Source organism: Desmodus rotundus, chromosome 7 (genome assembly GCF_022682495.2).
Source record: "Desmodus rotundus isolate HL8 chromosome 7, HLdesRot8A.1, whole genome shotgun sequence".
Classification (NCBI taxonomy): domain Eukaryota; kingdom Metazoa; phylum Chordata; class Mammalia; order Chiroptera; family Phyllostomidae; genus Desmodus; species Desmodus rotundus.
In genome coordinates, this window is record NC_071393.1 from 76,393,578 (window position 1) to 76,418,192 (window position 24,615).

The 24,615-nt window shown below is 41.3% G+C and overlaps 2 protein-coding genes and 1 pseudogene across 3 annotated transcripts in view; 1 reads left to right on the plus strand and 2 right to left on the minus strand.

The window, feature by feature from the left end:
- Window positions 1-1,218, minus strand: part of TTBK2 (tau tubulin kinase 2) — a 137,315-nt gene extending 136,097 nt beyond the window's left edge. For both annotated transcript variants that reach the window (XM_045201300.3, XM_024567420.4), the window contains exon 1: window positions 839-1,218. The gene's annotated coding sequence lies outside the window, so the exon portion shown is untranslated. The remainder of the gene's footprint in view (window positions 1-838) is intronic.
- A 10,005-nt stretch (window positions 1,219-11,223) lies between these two features.
- LOC112311169 (mitochondrial import receptor subunit TOM22 homolog) lies at window positions 11,224-11,661 on the plus strand (annotated as a pseudogene).
- Window positions 11,662-15,907: 4,246 nt separating this feature from the next.
- The window catches only part of UBR1 (ubiquitin protein ligase E3 component n-recognin 1), a 127,291-nt gene continuing 118,583 nt past the window's right edge, over window positions 15,908-24,615 (minus strand). Inside the window, exons 45-47 of the mRNA XM_024568473.4 lie at window positions 23,375-23,545; window positions 21,813-21,914; window positions 15,908-18,603 (exon numbers count right to left, since the gene is read on the minus strand). Coding sequence (XP_024424241.2) covers window positions 18,462-18,603; window positions 21,813-21,914; window positions 23,375-23,545 — 415 coding nt within the window. The 3' untranslated portion in view covers window positions 15,908-18,461. The remainder of the gene's footprint in view (window positions 18,604-21,812; window positions 21,915-23,374; window positions 23,546-24,615) is intronic.

A 24,615-nucleotide genomic window follows, 5' to 3' on the forward strand; every position in this document is an offset into this window, starting at 1 on the left:
ACATGTATACAAAAACTCAATTTCTATTTAATACCAAAACATCTTTACATACACACGAGTTACAATAAAACTGCCCTCTTTCCCTGTTCAAAGAAAGAGCAATTTCTAAAGCTAGCGATGAGAGGAGTTAATACCCGGACTGCTGCCACCAAGCAAAGTACAACTCAATGTCATTTTTGCCTCTAATGCAGCCACGACTGGAACAAAATTAACTTCATTGTGGGATACTTTATCCTGGCATGCCAATGGATTATTTACTTCTCTGGTATGCGTAGTGTCCCTCCCACAGCAACCCAAGGTGTTCTACATCATCGTAGTCAAAGTAAATGGCAAGCAAATCCCTCAGGTCAATACTTAGCACCCTAAGTAACAAAGTCAGGGCCTTCGTTGTCGCTACTACACAGCAAACATTTAACAGGCCCATGCCTCGTCTTGTTACATTTGGGAAGGCGGGGTAGGAAACAGCGCTCAGTATAGCTTGAGAAGCCTGTGCTCAGTCCTGGTACCAGAAGCAGGAAGAATACAAGTGATATGTGGGTCACTCGCAGAGAGACAAACAAAACGAAGCTTCATGACCCTCCAAGTTCAGTGAAGACACCAAAGCCTTAGGGGACACGGGCGAGAAGCAGACGATCTCCAACGTGGAATGACTGGGTCTGGCACATGTCCGGGGCGTGGGCAGTCGCCGTCCCCGAGGAGTCGCCGGTCCCCTTTCCCTTCCCACCAGGGTCAGTCCCTCAGCGAGGGGGCCGGCCAGAGGAGGGAGTCAGAACAGGGGGAGGGCGGGGCCCTAGGCTCCACCGGCCGCGCCCCGGGGGCTCCGGGGGGTGTGTCCTACCTGGGCCCCGGCGGACGCAGGGATTTCGGGCTGAGGACTGGCGTCAGCTCAGGGACGGGTCCCGCAGGGATCAACCCTCCGCTGGAGGGACTGCCGCCGCCTGCCCATCCCCCGCCGCCAACTGCGGCGGGACCCGAGCGCGGCTTCGAGGCCGGCCGTCCAGGCAGTGCCCTCGGGTACCGTCCGCGTTTACTGGCGGCGGCGGCGACGGCTGCTGCTGGTACGGTTGCTGCTGGCCACCCTCCGCCGCTGCTCTTGCGCCAGCTCTTGCTCCTCCTTCTGCCGCCGCCGCCGCCGCCTCGTCCCCACCGCTCCCATCGCCGCTGCGGCGACTACTGCAGCGCCCGCTGACCCGACCCGACGTTACTCTCCCCCTTCACAAGCCGGCACAACCTAACACACTGGGCCTGCCTTTGCGCCCGCCCACCTCTCCACCCCGGGTGCTGATTGGAGAGCGCGGCACAAGCCTGCCACGTCGTTTGGCTGATCCCATTGCCTATCATGAGGGGGGCGGAGAGTCAGGCAGAAAGCGTATCCGCCCCCTACCGGAGAATCGCCGCTATCTTCAAGTTTGCTTGAGAGGCCAAGTTACCGAGAAAGGAGCATCACAATAGTTGTGCTCATGCGCGCGGGAATTCTGGGCCTCGTAGTTCCAGCCACAACCGCAGCTACGCACCGGCCCAGAGGGGAGACGTAGGGTTTCTGAAACTAGTGGTTGGCGCACAGTGGTGTCTTACAACTTGCGTGGTTGTTCAAGAGAAGTGTGGTTGTGACCCAGCTTTGGGCTTTTGATTAGAAATCGAAAATGTTTTGTCACGGTACGAATTGACATACTCTAAGGCAGTCGCGAAGAAGGACCCCAAATCGCTAGCTCTACCGTGCCACTTCCCAGAACCAGAGCTTCCAGGATCTGGCAAATTGGCTCTGTGCCCAGAAACGCCTAACGCGAAGCTAATCGCTGGTGGGTGCTGGGGAAAGGCCTAAAGGTGAGGAGGAAAGGAGGCCGAGACCCCAGAAAGGAATGTCAGCCTGGACCCCGGAATGGCCTTACGGTTTTCACAACCCATGAAGAATGAGATTTCATTCCCTTTTTGAGACACCACCAGCCAAAGTTTCAATGAGCAGGCCCCTGGGGACCAGGATGGGACTCTAAGCTATAGAATGAGGGAGTCCCTTGAAGAATTTCAAAGAAAAGTGAAGAGGGCGAATCCATGAGACTAGGTGGGATACATTTGTATTTGGTGTTGTGTTAAGCTCTTTGGTGTGAAGAGGAAACCCTAAGATGAAACCTCTCCCATCCTTACCCACCAAGTTACAGAAGGCGGGGGGGGGGGCACCCAAAGAGGTTAAAAAGCTTTCCCACGACTAGAAAACTAATTTGTGGCAGAACCAAAACTCAGGTCTCTTTAACCTCTGGTATCCAATGGTTGGTTGGTTGGTTGGTTTTTATTAATTATCACAATGATTCCCTGCATTCTACCATGGACTGAAAGAATGCAGTGAATTATGATCTTCTTTTTACTTTAAATCATTTTCTACACTCGAATGAGATTACAATTAAAACCAATTAAGAAGATAAAAAGGTTTGAGCATGTAGACAAAACTTAACACTGAAGAAAAGAAAAAATATATAAAAGGATTAAATATGAATTCTATATTCAGTCTCAGAATGGTTACAGAATCTGTTTCTTCTTGTTAAGGAAATGCCACAGCCTCTTGACATTCTTTAAAAAAAACAGAAGGCACCTCTACTGTCTGTCATGTCTAGATCCTTGGAGAAAAAGCAGGACAAAATGTACATTAAATGCAGTTGCTGATACAGCTTAAGGAAGTTGCCAAGTTGTTGCTTTTCCACTGATTGAAACCACAAGTTGCTTTTTCCATTACTTTGTCTAAGAGAATATAGATCACTTCAGAGTATTGTCTGGGCAAGTAATTTGAATTGGAAAGGATTAGAGTTTCTGTAAATACTTTTCCTTAATCTAAAGATTATAGAGGTAAAAATCCAGCAATATTTCAAATAGCTATTCTCTATTTTACGTTCACACAGCAAATACAGTGTGTCCTCTTCAAGCTACCAAGATACATCACTGTTATCATAGATAAGGATTTTAATGAATTTACACACAGAACTATTATTGTTTATTTTAAATGAGTCAGTAGGTACTCTAAATGATGGAAAGATTATTGAAATTGTTATTTTATGACCAACTCCCATCTGCAAATCCATGAAGGATAAGATACAGTATGTGAGAAAGCAGCCAGTAGCTGTATGTAAAAGTCTTAAAAGTGCCGTGAAGAGGAAAGTGTTCTAGATGAGTATTTTGAGAATAGGGCTGCAGTGTATCCCAGGATAGGAAGTTTAAGAACGAACATACCATGAAAGTTAATGCCACATTGGTAGGAATCTTGGGATGTTGGACTGCCCAAGGAAATCAGCTTCCCAGGCCTCCCTTTTTGTTCTGGTGCCCCCAGATATATATATATTAATATATATATATATATATATATATTAGGCTAAATGGAAAGGTAATATATTATTTAAGAGCTGGTACTGGAATTAAAATATATTTAAAAATAGAGAAATGCGGTAGTCAGCCTCTAAGAAGGCCCATAATGATGTGTGCCTCCTGGCACACAATAGTCCTTCCTGTACGGACAGGGCTGACTTGAGTACCCAGTATGTTCTTCCACAAATTATGATGTGTAAATTCCAAAGCTAAGTCATAAAAGACTTTGCAGCTTCTGCTGTATGCACTCTTGGATCACTTACTTAGAAGCCAGTTGCCATAACATGAGGGCACTCACGCAGCTGGGTGCAGTGGCACCTGGCAAGGACCTTGATCATTACACCAATTAATCAGCACCATCTTGCAAGCCATGTTAGTAAGCCGTTCTTGGAAGTAGATCCTCCAGCCCTGGCCAAGCCTTCAAACGACTGCAGGCCCAACTAGCGTCTTGACTGCCACCTTGAAAGAGATACCATAAGCCAGAATCACCCAGCTAAGCCACTCCCAAAACCCAGACTGACAGAAACTATGTGATAATAATAAATGTGTATGGCTGCTTTAGGCATTAAGTTTTGGGGGCGATTTGTCACACAGCAATTGATAAGAAAGTAAGATTTGCAACAAAAAAAAAAAGTGAGGATGAAGAGAGGAATGATTCAAGTCTATAGATGTGTGACATGGATAATTGATTCTGAAAAAATAATACTCTGATCTTGGATCCGTCTTAGAACATATTCAGGGATAATAAGCAAAGTTCATATTTATACTGAGTCCTAACACAGGGCAGAAAGCCCTTTTCAAAAGCTTTTCTCCTACCACTGAATAAAGAACACACTGGAGAATCCCTTTCTTCTTCCCCTTTTCTTCCGTTGTCGGCCTCCTCCACCTATCTTTAGACCTTCCCATCTCGCTCTTGAAAAGAAAATCTCATGTTGTACACCTATAACTAATATATGTTATATGTCAATTATAGCTTAATAAAAAATCTCAGAATTGCACACGTTAAATGGGTGGATTTTATGGTAACTTATAGATCAATAAAGCTGTATAAAAACTGCAGTCCTTTGAAACATGAAACTCAATAGTAAACTGGTTCTCCAGTGCTTTCATAAACCAACAAACAGTTCTGTTGTTCAACTTTTATCAATCTAATCTAACCAGTTTCTATTTGAATATTACTTAATCTATGAAACGAAAAATTTTAGAAACTATTAATGCCACTACTCTGCTGGACACTGGGAAAACAAATATGAATACAGTCTCTCTGCTTAAGATTTTTACAATAGATTAACAAACATGCAAATCCTATTATAATACACTGCAGTAACTGCTTTAATATATGCATATTATGTAACATATATAGATGCTCTAGGATAGGGGTCAGTAAGCTAGAGCCTGCAGGCCAAATGTGTGGGGTTTTCTGAGATTTTGCTTTTTCCATTGCTGAAAAAACTAAAAGTTAAAACCTTTCATTTCCATTGACTAGAACAGAAAGTTTGTAAATAGATTCAAATACATTTATTATATAATAAAGGTGGCATCTCAAATCAGTGGACCTTTATAGAAATTGTGTTCAGATAACCAGTCATTTGAAAAATATAATAAAATTGAACCACAGAAATAATTCCAAATAGATCAGAGATCGAAATGTAAAAAATGAAACCATACAATCACTATAAGAAAACATGGATGAATTCCTTTAAACCTGGCTATGAGAAGAGGCTTTCTTCTAACTCTGACCCACAATTCAGAAGTTATGAAAAAAAAATTTTTAATTCAACTACAAGAACTTTAAAGATCTTTTCACGTCATGAAGCACCATAAATAAGTCAAAATGATGAAAAAAATATTTAGAATGTATATCACAGATAAAGAGAAAATATCTTGAATATATTAGAAAACTTTTTAAAAATCAGGGGGGAAAATGAAAGAAAAAACAATATAAAAATGGAGGGAAAACCCCCCACAACATGGCTAAAATTAAAAAGACTGACAGCATCAAATGTCTATGAAGATCTAGAGTAACCAGAACTCTCATACATCATTGGTTGGAATGTAAAGTAGTACATCCACATTGAAAAAAAGATCTGAAAATATATCTACCCTATTAGTAGGAATTTGCCTTCTAGATATTTACCCAAGAGAAATAAAAATCTGTGTTCAGATCACTTGCTTTTTCCATTTTCTAAAAGTTGCCAATATCCTTTGGTTCTTGGCCCCCCTTTTTGCATCTTCCAAGCCAGGAGCACCAGTGGGCCAAGTCCTCTGACCCACTCTTTGGCCCCCCTCTTCAACTTTCAAGGACTCATATGATTAGATTGGGTCCACCTGGGTATTCCAGGATCCTCCCCCCACCTCCCAGTCCACACCCTTAATCACATTTACAAAATCTCTTTTGCCATGTAAGGTAACATATTTGTATGTTCCAGGATGTTACAACGACATCTTGTGTAGAGAAGGGAACATTATTCTGCGTACCACAGGGAGAGTTAAGAAAACCTTTCAAGAAAAAGTAACACTTGAGTTTACTCTCAAATTTTCTTGCAACTTTCATTTCTAGCTTTTATTAATTTTTTTTTCAATGATCTCTGAATTATTTATTGGCCTCCTGCCCTCCTTTGAATGGGTGCCACACTTCTACTGCCTTTAATGCTGCAGAACTTTGGTGGTGGTGTCCTCAGACACCACATTTCGGTCCACAATCCTGCCGGTGGTGAGCTTTTAAGTAGATTTTATGGAGTGGTTGTTGTCAAGGGCATCAGTAAGACTGAAGTCCTCCCCTTCTTCCAACAGGTGGTGGTAGGTGGTGGTCTCAGCCTCCAGCTTGACCTGGATGTTCAGTAAGACCTCATATTCCTGGGCCTGCCACTGCCCCTCTGCCCAGCCCTGCGCCAGCTCTGATTCCAGGTGCAGCAGGATCCCATTGAGCTGTTCCATCTGCATGGCCTAGTGTGTCTCCACCTCCCTCAGGCTGTTCTCCAAACTGGCCTTCAGGTTTCTCATCAAGCCCAGTTTTACCTCCAAGGACTGGGCAGTGTATTTCAACTCTGTGAGTGTCATCTCAGCAGCTCCCATCACAGTGGTCTGCGAGGTGACCACTTGTCCCTCAGTCTGCTGGGACGAGTCCTTTTCTGTTGGGTTGGCAAAAAGTTCATATGTTTTTTCCATAAAATATGACACATTTTTCATTTTCACCAATAAGTTTATTGATTTGGATATTTTGAGGATGTTGGCCATATCCCACATGGTATAATATTGATTATTCTCAATTAATGTCTCAATTTGATCGATATCAACTTCAAATGGTCTACCTGACTGTTCATGGTCCAGCAAGAAATCTCCAGCATGAAACTTTGCAAACCATTTTTGATACATTTGATTAGTCATAGCACCTTCTCCATACACTGCATAAATCTTTTTTTGCGTTTCAGTTGTGTTTTTACCTTTCTTGAAATAATGAAGCATAACAAGCTGAAAATGTTACCTATTTTCTTCCACCTTCAATATTAAAATGGCTACACAAAAATTCACTAATTTTGACTTCTCAAGATGGCAGCATAGGTAAACATGGCTCACCTCCTCACACAATGACATCAAAATTACAACTAAAATATAGACTATCACTCAGAACTGTCAGAAGTAGAGTTGAATGGAAGTCTAACAACTACGAAATTAAAGAAACCACAACCATCAGGTAGGAGGGGCACAGACGCAGAAGAGGTTGGTTCTACATCCATGTGTGGTGGATAAAAATTTGGGAGGGGCAGTCCGCAAAAGACAAATCCATATGACCTCACTTATGACTGGAATCTAATGAACAAAATTAACTAATGAGAAAAATAGAACCAGACATGGAAACATGGAACAGACTGATGGCTGTACAAGGGTAGGAGGGAGGCTGGAATGGTGAAAGGAAAGGGAAAGGATCAATCAAAGAACATGCGTGAATGATACATGGACATGGACAATGAACAGGGGATTGATTGTGAGCAAGAGGGCTGGGCTGGGTAGAGGGTGGAAAAAGGGAAAAACATTAGGACAATTGTAATAGAATAAACAATAAAAAAATTAAGTAGAGAAAAAAATGTTTTGAGACACCCCCCCAAGCAAAAATTTAAAAAATAATAATAAATCAAACACAAAAATTCAGGAAGGATATGTCAGGAGCGAGGAGTCCCAGCCCCAACCAAGGTTCCAGTGCCAGGAAGATAAGTTCCCATAACTTCTGGCTGCAAAAACCAGTGGGAATTGAGGTAGTAGAAAAAACTTCTGGAGTTCCAAGCAGTTCCTTTCAAAGAATCCAAACACAGACTTACCCAGACTCAGTCCCTCTGAGCTTCAACACTGGGGGAGCAGCTTGAAAGGCACCAGTGGCACACAGGGAGAAACTCAAGTGTCATCAGGGCAAGAGCTGGGGGATAGCTTTCACCCAGACAGCAAGGGGAGCAGAGGCAATTGACCAAGACAGGGAGTCATAGCAGCTCTACCTAATATATAGAGACAAACACAAGGAGGCTGCCAAAATGAAGAGACAAAGAAAGATAGCCCAAATAAAAGAACAGATTTAAACTCCAGAAAAATAACTAAACGAAATGGGAACAAGCAATCTATCAGATGTAGGTTCAAAACACTGGTTATAAGGATGCTCAAGGGACTTAGTGAGGACCTCAAAAGCATAAAAAAGATCCAGTCAGAAATGAAGGATACACTAATTGAAATGAACAATTTACAGGGAAACAACAGTAGAGTGGATGAAGCCAATAATCAAATCAATGATTTGGAACATAAGAAATAAAACAACCAATCAGAACAACAAAAAGAAAAAAAATCCAAAAAAACAAGGATAGTGTAAACAACCTCTGGGACAACTTCAAATGTTCCAACATTCACATCATAGGAATGACATAAGGAGAAGAGACAGAGCAAGAAATTGAAAATCTATTTGAAAAAATAATGAAAGAACACTTCCTTAATTTGGTGAAGGAAATAGACATGCAAGTCTAGGAAGCAGAGAGTCCCAAACAAGATGGATGCAAAGATGTCCACACCAAGACACATCATAATTAAAATGCCAAAGTTTAAAGATAAAGAGAATCTTATAAGCAGCAAGAGAGAAGCAGTTAGTTACCTATAGGGGAGTTCCAACAAGACTGTCAGCTGATTTCTCAAAAGAAACTTTGCAGGCTAGAAGGGATGAGCAAAAAATATTCAAAGTCATGAAAAGCAGGAACCTATAGCAAAGATTGCTCTACCGAGAAGAGATATCATTTAGAATTGAAGGGCAGATAAAGAGTTTCCCAGACAGAAAAAAAACTAAGAGTTCATCATCACCAAACTTTATTACATGAAATGTTAAAGGGACTTATTTAAGAAAAAGAAGATCAAAACTATGAACAATAAAATGGCAATAAATATGTATCAACAATGAATCTAAAAAACAAACTAAGCAAATAAGAACAGAGACAGAATCATGGATATGGAGATCTTTTTGATGGTTGTCAGATGGGAGGATGTGTGGAGGAATGGGTGAAGAGGTGAGGGGATTAACAAACACAAATAGGTAGTTATATAACAGCCATGGGGATGTAAAGTACAGTATAGGAAATGGAGTAGCCAAAGAACTTATACTCATGACCCATGGACATGAACAAGGTGTTGGTATTGCCTGAGGGAGTGTGTGTGTGGAGGGGGGTACTACATGGGGGGGGGGCAAAAAGAGAAAAATCAGGACAAGTGTAATAAGTAAAATAAAATATAACTTTTTTTTAAAAAAGAAGTACAAACAGGTAGTTACAGAATAGTCACAGGGATGTAAAGTATAGTATGGAAATGGAATAGCCAAAGAACTTATAGCATGACCCATGGGCATGAACAATGGTGTGGGGATTGCCTGAGGGATGGGGAGTGATGGGTAGAGGAGGGCAAAAGGGAAAAAATTGGGACAACTGTAATAACTTAACCAATAAAATATAATTTTTTTAAATTCACCAATTTTGATGTTTTTAAAAATTGCACATTGATATGACAGCTGTCACAATATAATCTAACAAAATTGTTTTAAATAAAGTTAACAACAATTAAAGTGTTACTAGAGCCAGCTTATGGAAAAACCAAATGAACTTTTTGGCCAACTTAATAGCTCCTTTTTGTTCTTCTGAGCTAGTTCATCATACTGGGACAGGATGTCCGCCATGATCTTGCCAAAGACCTAAGGTTTGGGGCTAATCAACCCCACAGTCAACCCAGAGTTGGCAATTTGGTTTTGTAGACCATTTACATCTTCCTCGTGGCCCTTCTTCCTGAGAAGCAGCTCCTCCTGAGAGCCTCAATCTCTGTCTCCAGCTGCTGCGGAGTTATATTGGGGTCATCAATGACCTTTCAAAGTCCATTGATGTCACTTTCCACACACTGGTTTTGGCTAGTTTTGTCTCATACTTGACTCTGGAATCAGCAGCAGCAATCTGGGCACTGCCAATCTGCAGAACGATGTGGGCATTGTCCACAGAACTTGCAAAGATATGAGCGCTCAGGTATCCAATGGTCTTGAAATAATGCCCCCAGTCTCTGACCTAGAGTTCCTTCTTCTCCAAGTGTTCCCAGATTTTGCTCTCCAGTCTCCTATTATGAGCCTCCAGGATTCTCACCCTCTCCTGAGAGTAGGCCAAGGGGTCATTCAGGGGTTGCATAGTCTCCTCACTCTGGATGACCCCATGCCTGCAGACCCCCAACCATCCCCACAGTCAGACCCCCAGACTCCCAGGTGTTCCAAACACTGGTGGAATGGGACATGGAAATCCAGGACCCCGAGTGCCCAGCACCTGCATAGACACTGGCTGCACTGCTGAACTTGGTGACTGGACAACTGCACAGAGCCCAGGATACAGTAGTTTGTGGAAAAGCTGGAGTGAGTACTGAAGCTCATTTGTCCAGGGAGGAAGGCAAGAGGCCAAGACTCAGGTTCAAGCAGTAGTTGCTTTTGTTAAATTTTAAGCATCAATTATTTAATTTTTGTGTCAAAAGTTAGAGATTCCTTTAAGAAATGATTGTAAATTCCTATAGTTTGTATAACCTTTGCTAATAAGAATTATAACCAAACATTTAAAAATTCAAATCAGGCTTATTTTGATGCTCCCTCAATTGTTGCTTTGACCTCATGCCATTTTATACATTGGACAGTAACTGTGTTGGCCTTTTTCAAATTATAAAGCCCTACCCTGCAGGAGTAAACTTATTACCCTTTTCATAGTGCCTACTCTAAAGTCATGCATGCACAATAGTGAGGAAATGACAAGAATCCAGAAGTAAACAATTGCAGATGTCCCCTACCTTCAACTATACCAATTCACCCAAGTGTTAAGCCCTCGCTGACCATAAAACTGAGTTCTAGTATCTCCAAATCCACAAGGAAGAACACAGAGAGCAAGAAAGCAATAGGGCAAGACAGGAACCTAGAAAAAGTGAACATTTAAAAGGCAGACAGGATTCAGGAGAGACCACTGGATGGGGCGACTTGACGGGTATGAACGCCCTCCCGCTCGGGCCCCAGGCTCACAGTCCCACACCCCTCACAGCACTGTTTGCTTCTACCCCAATGCTCCTGAAAGCATCTCAGAACAGTTTGGTTTGTTCTCAACTGCCCCTCACCTATTCTTTCCTGACAGGAAAAACCCTTGTCCACTCTGACTAAAAATGTCAGAGGGATAATTTGGCAGGCCATCTTTATTTCTGATTTTATTTGTTTGTTTGTGAGTGTGCTTGTTTGTTCAATAGAGAATATACTCACATGGTTCAATATTCAAAAGGTATCAAATATCATCCACACCAATGTAAAAGTTGAACAAGAAGACTGATAGAAAAAACATTGATTCCTGAGCCATGGCCACCGCTGTTGCCACCAGCCTGGGGGCTCCCCTGTCCTCGGACAAATTGCCGGAAAGGTGATACAGAGAGGACTGATGAGGAGTTAGAAGAGGAAGATGACAAGGAACTAGATGAGACCCTGTCAAAGAGACTCTGGGGTCTGATGGAGATGTTTCCAGAGAGGATCCAGTCCACAGCCGAGACACTTTTGATCTCTCCCTCTTTATGGCTCAAAAAACAAACAGGTTTTCCAGGGCTGCCTTGTGGATTGGGACAACATCCTTCATGATCTTGGTTCTTCCTGTTGTCTTTGAGACTGAGAAGTTGCAAATGGAGCAACAGCAGCAACTGCAGCAGCGGCAGGTACTTCTAGGGCCTAACACAGGGCTGTCAGGAGGAATGCCAGGGGCTCTACCTTCACTTCCTGGAAGGATCTAAATTGTTACTGCTCTATTTGACCTGTCTTGGCAGAAGTTTGAACATTCAATAGTGTTTGAACTGCTGATTTTTTTTTAAACTTGAGCACATTGACCTGTCTAAACCTGGTTGGGAGAATTTTCTCCATGTTGTCTCATGGAGCGACTCCCTTTATGCAACTGTGCCCTGCAAGCTGTCCTGACTTACCACTTCTGTCCTCACTGAGACCGGAGTGTGGCAATGCAGACTGTTACTCCCGCTCTGGCCATCCTACGTCTTTTGCTAAATTGACTCCTGACCAGATCTCCTCAGTATCTCATTGTGGGAGCCATTGGGAAGGATGTATCCCTGACTATTAACGACTGTTTTGTTTTGACATTCATACTATTTGAATACAAAATGCATTACTGCTGTAGTGCATGAGCAGCCACTGTGAATTTCTATGTATGTTGGAAAGAAGGTAGGGCTCACAGCAGCTTAAACCACAGGGTAGGGACTGTGTAGGGCAGAGCAGGAACTTACCTCCTCTTCACATTTTGGCTGTTAGTCCTGTGGGTGTGTCTAATAGACTAAAAAAAAAATCAGTGCTCACTTTTGCATTTAAATATTAAAAATGATTCCGACAGAAAAAAAATTGATTCCCTTGAAATATGGTATTGGCAGAGAGCTCTACAGATTCCGCCAGAAAGACAAACAAGTGGGTCCTAGAGCAAATTAAGCCAGAAACATTGCTAGAGGCAAAAATGAAAAAACTGAAGCTGTTCTACTTTGGTCACTTCGTGAGAAGGCAAGGTTCCTTAGGTGAGACAATAATGCTGGGAAAAATAGAAGGCAGCAGGAAAAGAGAAAGGCCAAATATAAGAAGCATTGACATCTTAAAAAAAGCTATAGGTATGAGTCTACAGAAGCTTGGCAGAGCTGCTGAGGACAGGACACTGTGGACACGACCCTGCGGACATCATTCATCCAAACGGTCTCCAGGAACTAACCCAATGGCACATAATGCACATGCACCAAAAAGGGGTAATGTAAAGAGTAAGTCTCCTTCCCAAAACATCAATGTATGAGAGAAAAATCTGGGAGTTGCCTCCCACACACCCCCAAAAGGGGACCAGCCCGCAACCCAAGCATGTGCCCTCACCAGGAATTGAATCAACAACCTTTCGGTTCACAGGCCAGCACTCAGTCCACAGAGCCACACCAGCCAGGGTAATCCTTTTTTCTTTACACAAAGAGCAAGCAGCACTTAATGCACTGTTTTGCAATTTCCTTTTTTTATTAGTAATAATTTCTTCATAAAGATCTGCCTCATTCTTTTTTAATCATTGTGTAATATTCATTTGGAAATAAGACTTCTTAAAAATAGACTATTATTGAAAGTGTTCCAGCCAAGATGGAGGCCTAGGTAGAAACCCTTCGCTTCCTTGTAAAACCAAAAGGAGGGTAACAACCAATCTAAAAACAGTACACAACCCAAAGTGCCAGAAAATCAAACTGCATGGAACTCTGACAACCAAGGAGTTAAAGAAACATTCACCAGACCTGTAGGAGGGACAGAGACAGGCAGCTGGGCGGGTGTAGAGGACTTGCGGCAAGGCGGTAGACCACTCGAGCCAGGTGGAGCTAGCTGAACAGGATACTAAAGACTCAAGCTAGCTGTAAACTACTGCAAGGGTGGCCACAGCAGGAGAAACTCTCAGTCTCATATGACAGAGTTCATTGGAAAGTGGGGTTAGAGCTGAGAAAGCAAGCCATATTGTTCCCTCTCTGACCCCTCCCCTACAGACAGTGCCACAATGAAGCAGAGAGGGCTGCCTCACCTTGGTGAATGCCTAAGCCCCACCCCCACAACATAACAGGTGCACTGAGACAAAGAAATAGGGCTCAAATAAAACAACAGATCAAAACTATAGAAAAAGTGATGAGGAGATAGCCAACCTCTCTGATGCAGAATTCAAAACACTGGTAATTAGGATGCTCACAAAAATGATTGAGTATGGTCTCAAAACGAAGAACAAATGAAGACTATAGAGTGAAATAAAGCAAAATACTCAGGGAACCAACAGTGAAGGGAAGGAAACTGGGACTCGAATCAGCAATTTGGAACAGAAGGAAGAAATAAACATCCAACCAGAACAGAATGAAGAAACAAGAATTTTTTTAAAAATGAGGAGAGGCTTGGGGACCTCTTGGATGACTTGAAACGTTCCAATATCTGAATCATAGGGGTGCCAGAAGGAGAATAAGAGCAAGAAGTTGAAAACTTATTTGAAAAAATGATGAAGGAAAACTTCCCCAATCTGGCAAAGGAAATAGACTTCCAGGAAGTCCCAGAAGCCCAGAGAGTCCCAAAGAAATTGGACCAAAGAGAAACACACCAAGGCACATCATCATTAAGTTACCCAAGACTAGATAAAGAGAGAATCTTAAAAGCAGCAAAAGGCAAGGAGACAGTTAGCTATAAAGGAGTTCCCATAAGACTGTCAGGAAAGAGGAGGCTAGAAGAAATATTTGAAGTCATGTAAGGCAACGACCTACAACCAATATTACTCTATGCAGAAAAGCTTTCATTTCCAATGGAAGGGCAGATAAAGTGCTTCCCAGATAAGGTCAAGTTAAAGAAGCTCATCATAACAAAGCCTTCATTATATGAAATGTTAAAGGGACTTATGTAAGAAAAAGAAGATCAAAAACTATGAACAGAAAAATGACAACAAACTCAGAACTATCAACAACTGAACCTAAAAAACCCCCATGAAACCAAGAAAAGGAAAACAAAAACTAAGCAAACAACTAGAACAGGAACAGAATCAGAGAAATGGATATAACATGGAGGGGTTTCAGTGGGGAGAAGAATGGGGGAGTGAAAGATACAGGGAATATTTGAATAACAATAAAAATTTAAAAAATTGAATAACAATAAAAATTTTTAAAAAGATACAGGGAATAAGAGCATAATTGGTAGGCATAAAATAGATGGGGAGAGGTTAAGAATGGTATAGGAAACAGAAAAATTAAAGAACTTATATGTAAAACCCATAGACATGAACTAAGGGGGAGGGAAGGCCAGAGGGTTGGGGAATACAGGGAGAAGTGGGGATAAAGGGGAAAAAATTGGGAAAATTGTAATAGCATAATCAATAAAATATACTTTAAAAAAAAGGGACTATTATTACTTCCAGCCAAGATGGAGGTGAGGTAGATACGCTTTGCCTCCTCACACAATCAAAAGAAGGACAACAAACTTAAAAAGAAAAAATAACCAGAACTGCTGGAAAATCGAACTGTATGGAAGTCCAACAACCAAGTAGTTAAAGAAGAAACATTCACTGAGACCAGTAGTAGGAGCAGCTGGGATGGAGAAGACGTGCAGCAAGGCAGTGGCTGGAGGACCAGGTGTGTAAGGCAGCAGTCGGCTGAGCAGGAGGTCCCGCATTTGTGTGTGGATAAACCAGGAGGAACAACTGGGGACCAAGACAGACAGTGCAACCCAAGGGAAATAAAGCTTCAAAACCTCTGACTGAAAAAACCTGTGGGGATTGAGGCAGCAGGAGAAACTCCCAGCCTCACAGGAGAGTTCGTTGGAGAGACCCACAGGGTCCTAGAAGGTACACAAACCCACCCACCCAGGAATCTGCACCAGAAGGGCCTTTGTGTGTGGGTAGCAGAGGAAGTGACTGAAAGCAGGGCGAGAGCCCAGCCAGCAAGCAGCATTGTTCCCTCTTGGACACCTCCCCCACATACAGCGCCATAACGCAGCGAACATTTCCATCACTGCAGAGTTCTTCTGTATATAGTGCTGCTTCAGACAGTTGTCTCCACTTAACGTTGTGCTACCTAAAGAGATGTACAGATTTACTTGGAAAATATTTAAGTAGAAATACTTTATTTTTCAACTGATTTTTAAAAAATTTCCACTCTTGGGCAATGTACTTAATGTATTAGTGCAGTAATCCATGAATATAGAAATACATAATGCACGTTGAAAAATTATTTACTGAAAGGGTGGTTAAAAAGTTTGGAGACCATTACACTAAATACTTATGTCTTTTAAAGAATTTGTCTGGCCCTGGCTGCTGTGGCTCAGTGGATGGAGTGCTGGCCTGCGAACCAAAGGGTTGCCAGTTCGAGTCCCAGTCAGGGCACATGCCTGGTTTCAGGCCAGGTCCCCAGTAGGGGACACTCAAGAGGCAACCACACATTGATGTTTCTCTCCCTCTCTTTCTCCCTCCCTTCCCCTTTCTCTAAAAATAAATCAAATCTTTAAAATAGAAAAAAGAATTTGGGCTGACAACAACAACTTTTAAATAGAGCTCCTTTCTAGGTATAGATTTTTATCACTTAAAGCCCAATCCCCAAACATGAGAAGTTCCTTTTTATCTTTTTAAATATACACATATAAGATATTTTATTTCAAAAAGCACAAGAACATTATACAAGTTTAAAATTTACATTTTGCAATAAAAGATATCAATATATGCATTATTTGTATAACTTCATCATGGATGGAATTTGAATCAGTGGTATAAACATGTTGCAGTCACTAAATATAGATCATCATCACAGTGAACCAAATGCATAGTTGTTATGAAATGACGAATGACCACTAAAAGGTGAACTCACAGCCCATATACCAACATAATAATTTAACTATACAGATATGTTTTTCTTCACCATATCATAAAAATTCCTGCCAGCCCCTTATCAAACATTAAAAAAACAGTTTTGGAGCCATCCTGTTGAACTAGTTCTTCCACATTCTACATTAAAGAAAGTAAAGTGACTTTTTGCTCACTGTCAGTAAACTTCATAAGCATAATTAAATTGCTTGCAATGATGCGGGCAAACCACTAGGACACTTGAATATACTTAAGAAATCCCTTGGGCTGGGGCAGCAGAGACATATGCTCATCCACAGTGCAGGGATCTGGGTCAATCTCAACAAGTGGAACTCAATATGAAATGGGTTCTTTGGCAGTAAAGGTCTGACTGGCCATTGCAGGATAGTCCCTCTGGCAGTTTGAGAGCTTAACCCCAGAATTTATGGAGTAGAAAAAGACTAGAAATAAAAAGTCAGTTTTTCTTTGCTAAACTCGGGGCAATCAATTAGGGCAGAAGTCGGTGTCTTCTGTTGCCTACTCTGGCTCAGGCTTCCCAGTCAGCCAATCCATCCGACAAAATTATATAAGAAATAAAGGGAAATGTTCTAATCACTTAATCATATTGGTAAATTTGGCAAACTGAATACTGAATTCCCTGATCCTCACCCATCAATGGTTACAAATTGTTCAGTGCACTTGAATCTATTTCCTGATACTGTCTCAATAATTATTCAAGTAGAAAATCATGACTGTGACTCTGTGATTCAATCATGACTGTGATTCAATCCCTTACTGAAAAATCCACCTGTTTTACTTTATGTAGAAATAGGGGGAAAAAAACCCCCCAAAACTAACCCCAAATGTGCATCATCAGTCACTTCACAAACATATTTTTATTTGCTTGCCTTTGCTGAGCACAAAGAAGACAGGAAAACATTTACACACACACGACAGTAGTCATCAAAGGCAAAGTAAGACAGTCTTTGCATCTTTCAAACCCCTAACATTACCCCAGAGATAACAGGAACTAAAATGGAAGATTTCAATTTATCTTCTGTCTGCTGTTTTATATCACATGTTCTTGATACAAGTTAAAGATTGCACAGATTTTGGAGAGTCTGGTTATTTATAAACAAAATGGCTCAACCACAGCATGTTACAGCAGGACACAGACTATTGATCACATGGCTTTTTTGGTTGTTTGTACTAGTCATAAAAACCAGAGTTTATGAAAAGGTACACACAGATAACAAATGAAGAGTCAGTCTTTTACAAAGACAGGAGGTTGCAGAATTGGCTTAAATCTGATTGTTCTAATTTACAGCAGTCATGCTCCATTCACCGAGGGAATTTTCTTCATTCTGCAGATAGTTTACATCAGAACTTCATCAGGTTTCTAAGAATCAAATGGGATGGTACCACATCAAGAGATAAGTGAACTCATTTTGGAAACCTGCCTTTGGAAAATGGAAAGTATAACTTCAAAACTCCACAAAGCTATTTGAGGTCAGAGGTGAGGATCATAGGTAGACTCTGTCTTATGAGGAATGGATAATGAATGCACTATCCTAACTCTTACTGAGGTCTACAGTGGGAAAAAAGCTATTCTACACTGGTAAAAATTTACCTTAGAAATGGCAACTCTGTCCACATAGAGATTTGATTTAATTTCTGACTGAAATAATAAGTGGCACATGAAGGGTATTTCCTTAAAAGAGAAATGATTAAAAATTTACTTTTTGAAAACTTTCTCAGCTACAGAACTCTCTCAAAGTATACTGCATGGTTTCCGCAATTTCTCTTAGCTGCAAGGAAGTTAATCACAAATTATTAGAATTTTATTGGTGATCCAATTAACATATAATAATATCCACAACTGCTTGACGTGACTTCATTGATCAGGGAGATGAAATGAAATGGGAAAGATTAGGAAGGGAAATGAGTTTTCTGCATATATTAGCAGAATCAGACATTTGGGGTAAAGAAGCATTGCTTTAGTGTTCTAGAACATAAAACAGATTAGTCTATGTTTTTTCTTCCTTTTAAGGATATGTTCACTAATTGAAAGCAATACTCCATTAAGGAATATTTTATTGATTTATATCAAGATAAACAACTGGACAAGGAGCAAAAGACCCTCCAACCCTTCCCCAACCCTCAGAAAGGTCTCCATAATTTTGAAATCAGTCTTCAACATAGTCTTCATTCGCGATTGTCCCGAGGCAGAGTTGGAGCTCATAATGACTGCCAGTTGAATCCAAACAACATCTGATTAGTTTCCTGGCTCCTAGCAATCTCTTCTATTATGCAGTGTTGTTGCCACACCAAATGGAGCTTCCGATACCTCTCATGAGATAAATGAAGGGGGTTGCCCCTCCTTCAGGGAAAAAAAAACAACAACATGTAAGTTTGATCAAATAACTGCCACACTTTATTGCCTACATTAGCGTGAACTCCTGAGTTGTTCTTGGAACTGAGAGGAATCACCAGGAGAGGGTTTTAAAAGGGAGATTTTTCCCTTCACCATTGATCAGAAGAACTTGATAAATTATTTAGCTAATGTAGCAGAAATTCACTCCTTGATTATTCAGAAAATAAGTCAAGTATACCATGAGCATTATGCGACCTCATTTAAATGGCCATCAAGGTTTATAACTTGAAGCAGCTCTATTCTTTTTGGGTGGTTAGTCTGAGTGGAGCTCTTAAAGACTTTTCGGGTTTACGTATAGTTTACCTAGCTTTGATTTCTGACTTTTGCATAGTACAGGTTAGGTCTGAAATGTAACACTACGCCCTCAAATTATATCCTGCTCCTCAGAAACACTTGGTTATAGTTTCACTATTAATAGTGGTGTGGTGCCCAGAGTGAGGGAGGGGCCACAGGAAACCCTGAGGCAGTGCACTATACCCCAGGTAAAGGGTAAACAAGCCAGTGTGGCTGCTCATGTTGCCTGGCAAGATGACAGATTACCCACCAGGGAGCTGAAACTCAGGAGAAGCCTTGCCCCAACTAGCAAGAGTGCTTGACAGAGGATAGCCCTCCTACCCTATTCCAGTTCCTGATTGAAAGGGAAACTAGAGGTCGGAGAGGCACGTGTACCAAAAGATTAACATGGCAGCAGAGGGATGTGCAGTCTAACCTACGGGAGGGATTGCCTGTGGAAACTGGACACTTCTGGAGCAAATGGAATTTTGGGCCCAGAGACTTAAATGGAGGGAGGGCAAAAACTCGCCACTTTTCTTCCTCTGAGATCTGTGCACGGATGCACAGGCCAAGGCACCTACAGGCCCCGGGTGCTGGGGCAGCCTCAGGTGCCAGGCCCCACATGGAGCCCCTGCAGGTCCAGCGGTAGCAGTTGGCAATGGCGCTGGGCCTTGGAGTGTGAAACTGCGGCAAAGCAGTTGACCCCACACGCGCAGGCTTCCAGGAGGGAGCCTGAAGCCAGACAGTCGTCTGCTTAACAGCCTTGTGCTCCAGAAGGTGGGATTTTTGGGTTTGGTCTTGGGTTTCAGTCTTTTTAAGATTTCTGTGTTTTGCAGAAGAGAGAAGCCCAGTGTCAGGGAGTTCCCCAGTCCCAGAAATTGTGGAAACTCTTAATAAAGACTTTTTTCGTCCCCACCAACCCCTGTTTTACACCTGTGCTTAGTGGTGGGCAGCCGAACCCCAGTTTTGTTTGGTAACACTATGACACAACAAATTTGGTAATTAGCAAATATTTCAATCAAACTATTCCACAACAATTCTAATGCTGCATAGTTTGTAACATTGTAACAACTAATCCAAAATGACTAAAGTTTGGCTGTTGCTAATAATGAAGAACTGCGAGATTCTCATTCCAGATGTAACAGGGTGAAGCCAAGGGGGGCCCCCAAATGGGGATTTGTAATGGGGTCCAGAACTCAGGGTGTCTAGGAAATATTAGAAAAATAAAAATATATATAGGATGTCCTCACCACCACAAGTCTGAGCTGGGGGATGGGGCGCATGGAGCAGGGCCATTGAGAGCTGTTCTGCATAGCAACAGTTTTGCAGATAACCTCTAGAACAGTCATTTAACATATTTGTAACTTTTAACTGGCTTCATAGATATGTTACATAGCTGTGGCCATGCTTTGAGCTGGGAGATGGGAGTGACTTCAACCAAGGATGTGACTGGAAGGCAACTCCCCCTGGTTACAGTGCCCACATGAGAGAGAACAGAAGGAAGGTTGGGACTACGCAGCTTTGAGGTGCTCCCTTTTGTTAGGTGGCTTAGGAAGCAGGACTTTGCCTGGAAGAAAAGGGGTGAAAGGACTCTTGCTGATGGGCCATGAGAAGGTGTCACATGGTTTTGGATTAACTGGAGAACGCAGCAGCAACTCAGCTGATGGTGCCGGAACTGAGGGGCTGTGGGAGCCACAAACTTCTACTTCTTTTCCTGAGTATGGCACCCTGGACTGAGCAGAGGGGAGGAAGGAAGGACTGTGTGCATCTGTGGGTGTTCTAAAGGACTTTAGTATTTTTAATGAAGACATTAAGTCATTACTCCAAGTCTATATAACTTTTTAAATAAATAATCCCTTTCCTTTGCACCAATCTCTGGCATTGAGAGACATCTTTCCCTGGCGGTGGGCAAGGTGAACCCAGTGATGGGGGACCCCGGAGCACAAGGGTGGGTCCATTCGGTAACAGTGTATCATTTGCATCCCCCACAGCCCCCCAGCCCCTCCACCCCCCGGTCTGTTCTGTAACACAGAGGAACTCAAGTGTCTCAGTTAGTTGGGTATTTTTACATTGCCTAATTAATTTTAAAATTCTGCTTCTTTGTATTTTTCTGGAACAACTCAGACCTCTTATCCTTAGTCATTAACAACTTTCATGACTCAGATTATTTCTCCCTAAATCCAAAGAGTATCTCTACAGGTGGTCAAGTGCTGTCACAATAAAAACAAATCTCCATATGATCAAAGAGGTTTCAAGTCCCAACAAGTAAGCCTATTTATTCCAAGTAATATTTCAAAAGAACAAAATTTCAGTTAAACAAAGACAGAGTTTATGGTAGGAAGATCTAATCTTTATCTATATGTACTTTTGAGATCATTATCCTTTATCACTTCTTTCCCAGAAGTAGTAAGTAGTCCTCCAGTACCCAACACCAGGAAGGATACAGAAAAATACAAGATTATAAGTATTTTGTTTTGCTAAAGTTACTAAGAAGGCTGATATAGCTTGCTAATAAAAAGCTTCAAGTATTGCAGTGGAAACAATGAATATCAATTTTAAACCAAAGTCCCTTGCTGGACACTCCAGATTTCTTTCTTTCATGTATCAGTGTCAATTAAACCTCTTAAGTATTCTGAAGAACAGCTGATTAAACTAATAGAGCATGCAAATATCAGAATGATTGGTATCTTTAAAAATTTTAGAGAAGTATAAAGTTGTTGAAAATTGTGTGTTATGTTTAGGATGACATATTTGATATTTTTAATTTGCAGCTATTTTAAAATCTCTCTGAATATTTAGCATTAACTTTTGTGTTTAAAGAACTATTACCATCCACATATAATAATGTGACTAAAGTTTTTCAAAAAAACCACAAAACTTACTTCAGGCCAGGATCTGTTTCTCCATATTCATCCAAGTAAGGAGCTGGATAGGCACAGCCTCTGGCTTTACCTTCAACTAGGACCACTCTGCATTCTCTGATTCTGAAGTACAAAACGACCAACAGGAAATATTAATAAGTGCACGTGTGCAAATAATAGGTACTGCATCAAAGTTAATCTAGAGAAAGGGGCTTAACCGAAGAACCACATCTCCCAGTCTGACCACCTCAGGTCAGACAGGTCAGCTAGCAAAGTGACGAGGCTTTCTGGTTAGAACCAGCTTCTGACAGTGTAGATTACAAAGAATGACTGCCACTTTGAAGGTAGTTGGGATCTTACAGCAGATAAATGTACACATAAAAAAAAAAATGCTTGTGGCCCTGGCCAGCGTGGCTCAGTAGGTTGAGTGTGGTACCACAAGTGAAAGGCTGCAAGCCGGGTCCCCAGTGTGGGCCCATAGGAGAGGCAACCAATCGACGTTCCTCTCTCATGTTGATGTTTCTCTCTCTTCCCCTGTCCCTCTCTCTAAAAATAAATACAATCTTTAAAAAAATGCTTTTTTAAAAAAAAATGCTTTTGTACATAGGTGGTAATTACTAAAGAGAGAAACTACGAAATAAACAGATGAACTAGCTGTAGGGTCCCTAGAAAAAGAAAATAGGTATTGGGGTTTGGCTTCCATGTAGTCATTCCCCTTGTTATTCCAACTTATGCCTGCTAACAGTGACTAATTACATTCACCTTCGGCGGTGGAAGGCAGTGCTTATGTAAACAGAAAGTATATTACATGGGGAGAAGGGGGGAAAAAGCACAAGAATCCCTTCTGAGTTTTATCTCACAAGAGCATCTTGTATTCTTTTTTCATAAAATAAGTGACTATTGTTCTATTCTTAGTCTTTTGCTGAGATACCAGGGAAAACAATAGTTGATTGATATAGGAAATGAAGAAAATTAAAATATTCACAGGACAACTTAAAGTAACCATTTATATACACTTTTATTTTTTATTTTATTATTTCTAATTCTCACCAAGGACATGCCTATTGATTTTAGAGAGAGGGGAAGGGAGGGAGAGAGAGGGGGACAGAAACATTGATGTGAGAGAGAAACATCAATTAGTTGCATCCAGTGTGTGCCCCACCTGGCAAATGAATGACAACCTAGGCATGTGTCCTGACCAAGTACTGAACCTATGACACTTTGTTTATGGACGAGGCTCCACCAACTAAGCCACACCAGCCAGGGCTTATGTGTTATTTTAAAATGTAAGTTTTAGGACTCTAAGCTCATTCACTATATCTGAGTATTACACAATATCAGAGTAATAAATGTAAAGTTTATCATATTTATTTAAGATTTTCCATAAATAATGAAAATGTGAGTAGAATCCTACTTTATTTTTAATTTTTTACTACTTATTCTGTGATATCTTCTCAAATGCAATCTCATGTGAACAACTGGTCTCTAACTTCTGGTATCATTTCCTACCAACACACTGTCCTCCATATTGAACCCAAATTTCCCAAATTTAGTATGAGGCTTCCAGATCACGCACTACTCACTTCAGGAAAATGCAGACTCCAGCTCCACAATGAAGTGCATGAAAAATGCAAGCCCCAACTTCTTCCCCATTCACGGTTTCTTGGCAGCAAATGTTCTGAGAACAGAGTATGGCTCCACAGAAAAGGCAAAGAACAGGGTTCTTTCGCTCATCATCTGCAGACCGTGGGCACCTCAAAAGGGAAGAAAACATTCAGTATGGTGGAGAAACAAAAAAAGCATAATATATCCAGTTAGCAATGAAACATATTTTCATCACTGGCTGCTTTGTAGCAAAGAAAGATCTTAAAACACAAGGAAACATTGGATGGGTGATTCCTCTTTAATGCTTCCTCCTAGAAAGACTTAACAAAAAACCTTCTGATTAATCCATAGTAAGAAAACATATTATTAAATATAGTGTCCTGTAATTCTCATAAAGTTTGGCAATTAAATATGCTTAGGTTGAGTGTATTTATAGAATCCAGTCTTCATCTGACATGAACAATTTATAGTCAACTGCCTCCTCTTGATTGGTTTAGTCAAGCTTATGTCCTGTGTTGGAGGAACTATAGATGCACAATTTCTTAAAATCGCAATTTGCAGTAGGGGTTCAAACACATTTGTCCCCCATTTATTTGAGGTATTGAGATCTTTAGGGTTTAAATGAGAGACTGTAGTCTTTGAGTTGATGCCCCTTCCATCTGGAAACACAGTAATTCTTAGGAAAGAGAAAGTGATAGAGGTAACTTACTTGAACCAAGCAGTACGTTGGGATCCAACCATTTTAAATAGTGGCATGGTACAACATTACTATAATGCCCCTCCAAACGGGGTACCACTCTCTGAATCAAAGTGATAATATTTATCTTTTAACTTCCTACCCTGACTGGTGTGGCTCAGTGGGTTTGGGTGTCCTGCAGACCAAAAGGTTGCCGGTTCAATTCCTGGTCAGGGCACGTGCCTGGGTTGCAGACCAGGTTGCCAGTTGGGGGTATGCAAGAGGCATCTGATTGATGTTTCTCTCACACACTGATGTTTCTTTTCCTCTCTTTTTCCCCCACTTCCCCTCTCTCTAAAAAAATAAAATAAAATAAAATCTTTAAAAGAAAATAAAAACAAAAATGGGGTTTCCTATACTCCTATCTCTGCTGTATACTGGACATAATGGAAACATCAAAAATTCCTTAATTTGACCAGTAAAAAGTAAATGAAACCACAGGGGACATCCAGAAAGGCCCACGATGAGGTCAGATTCTCCAAT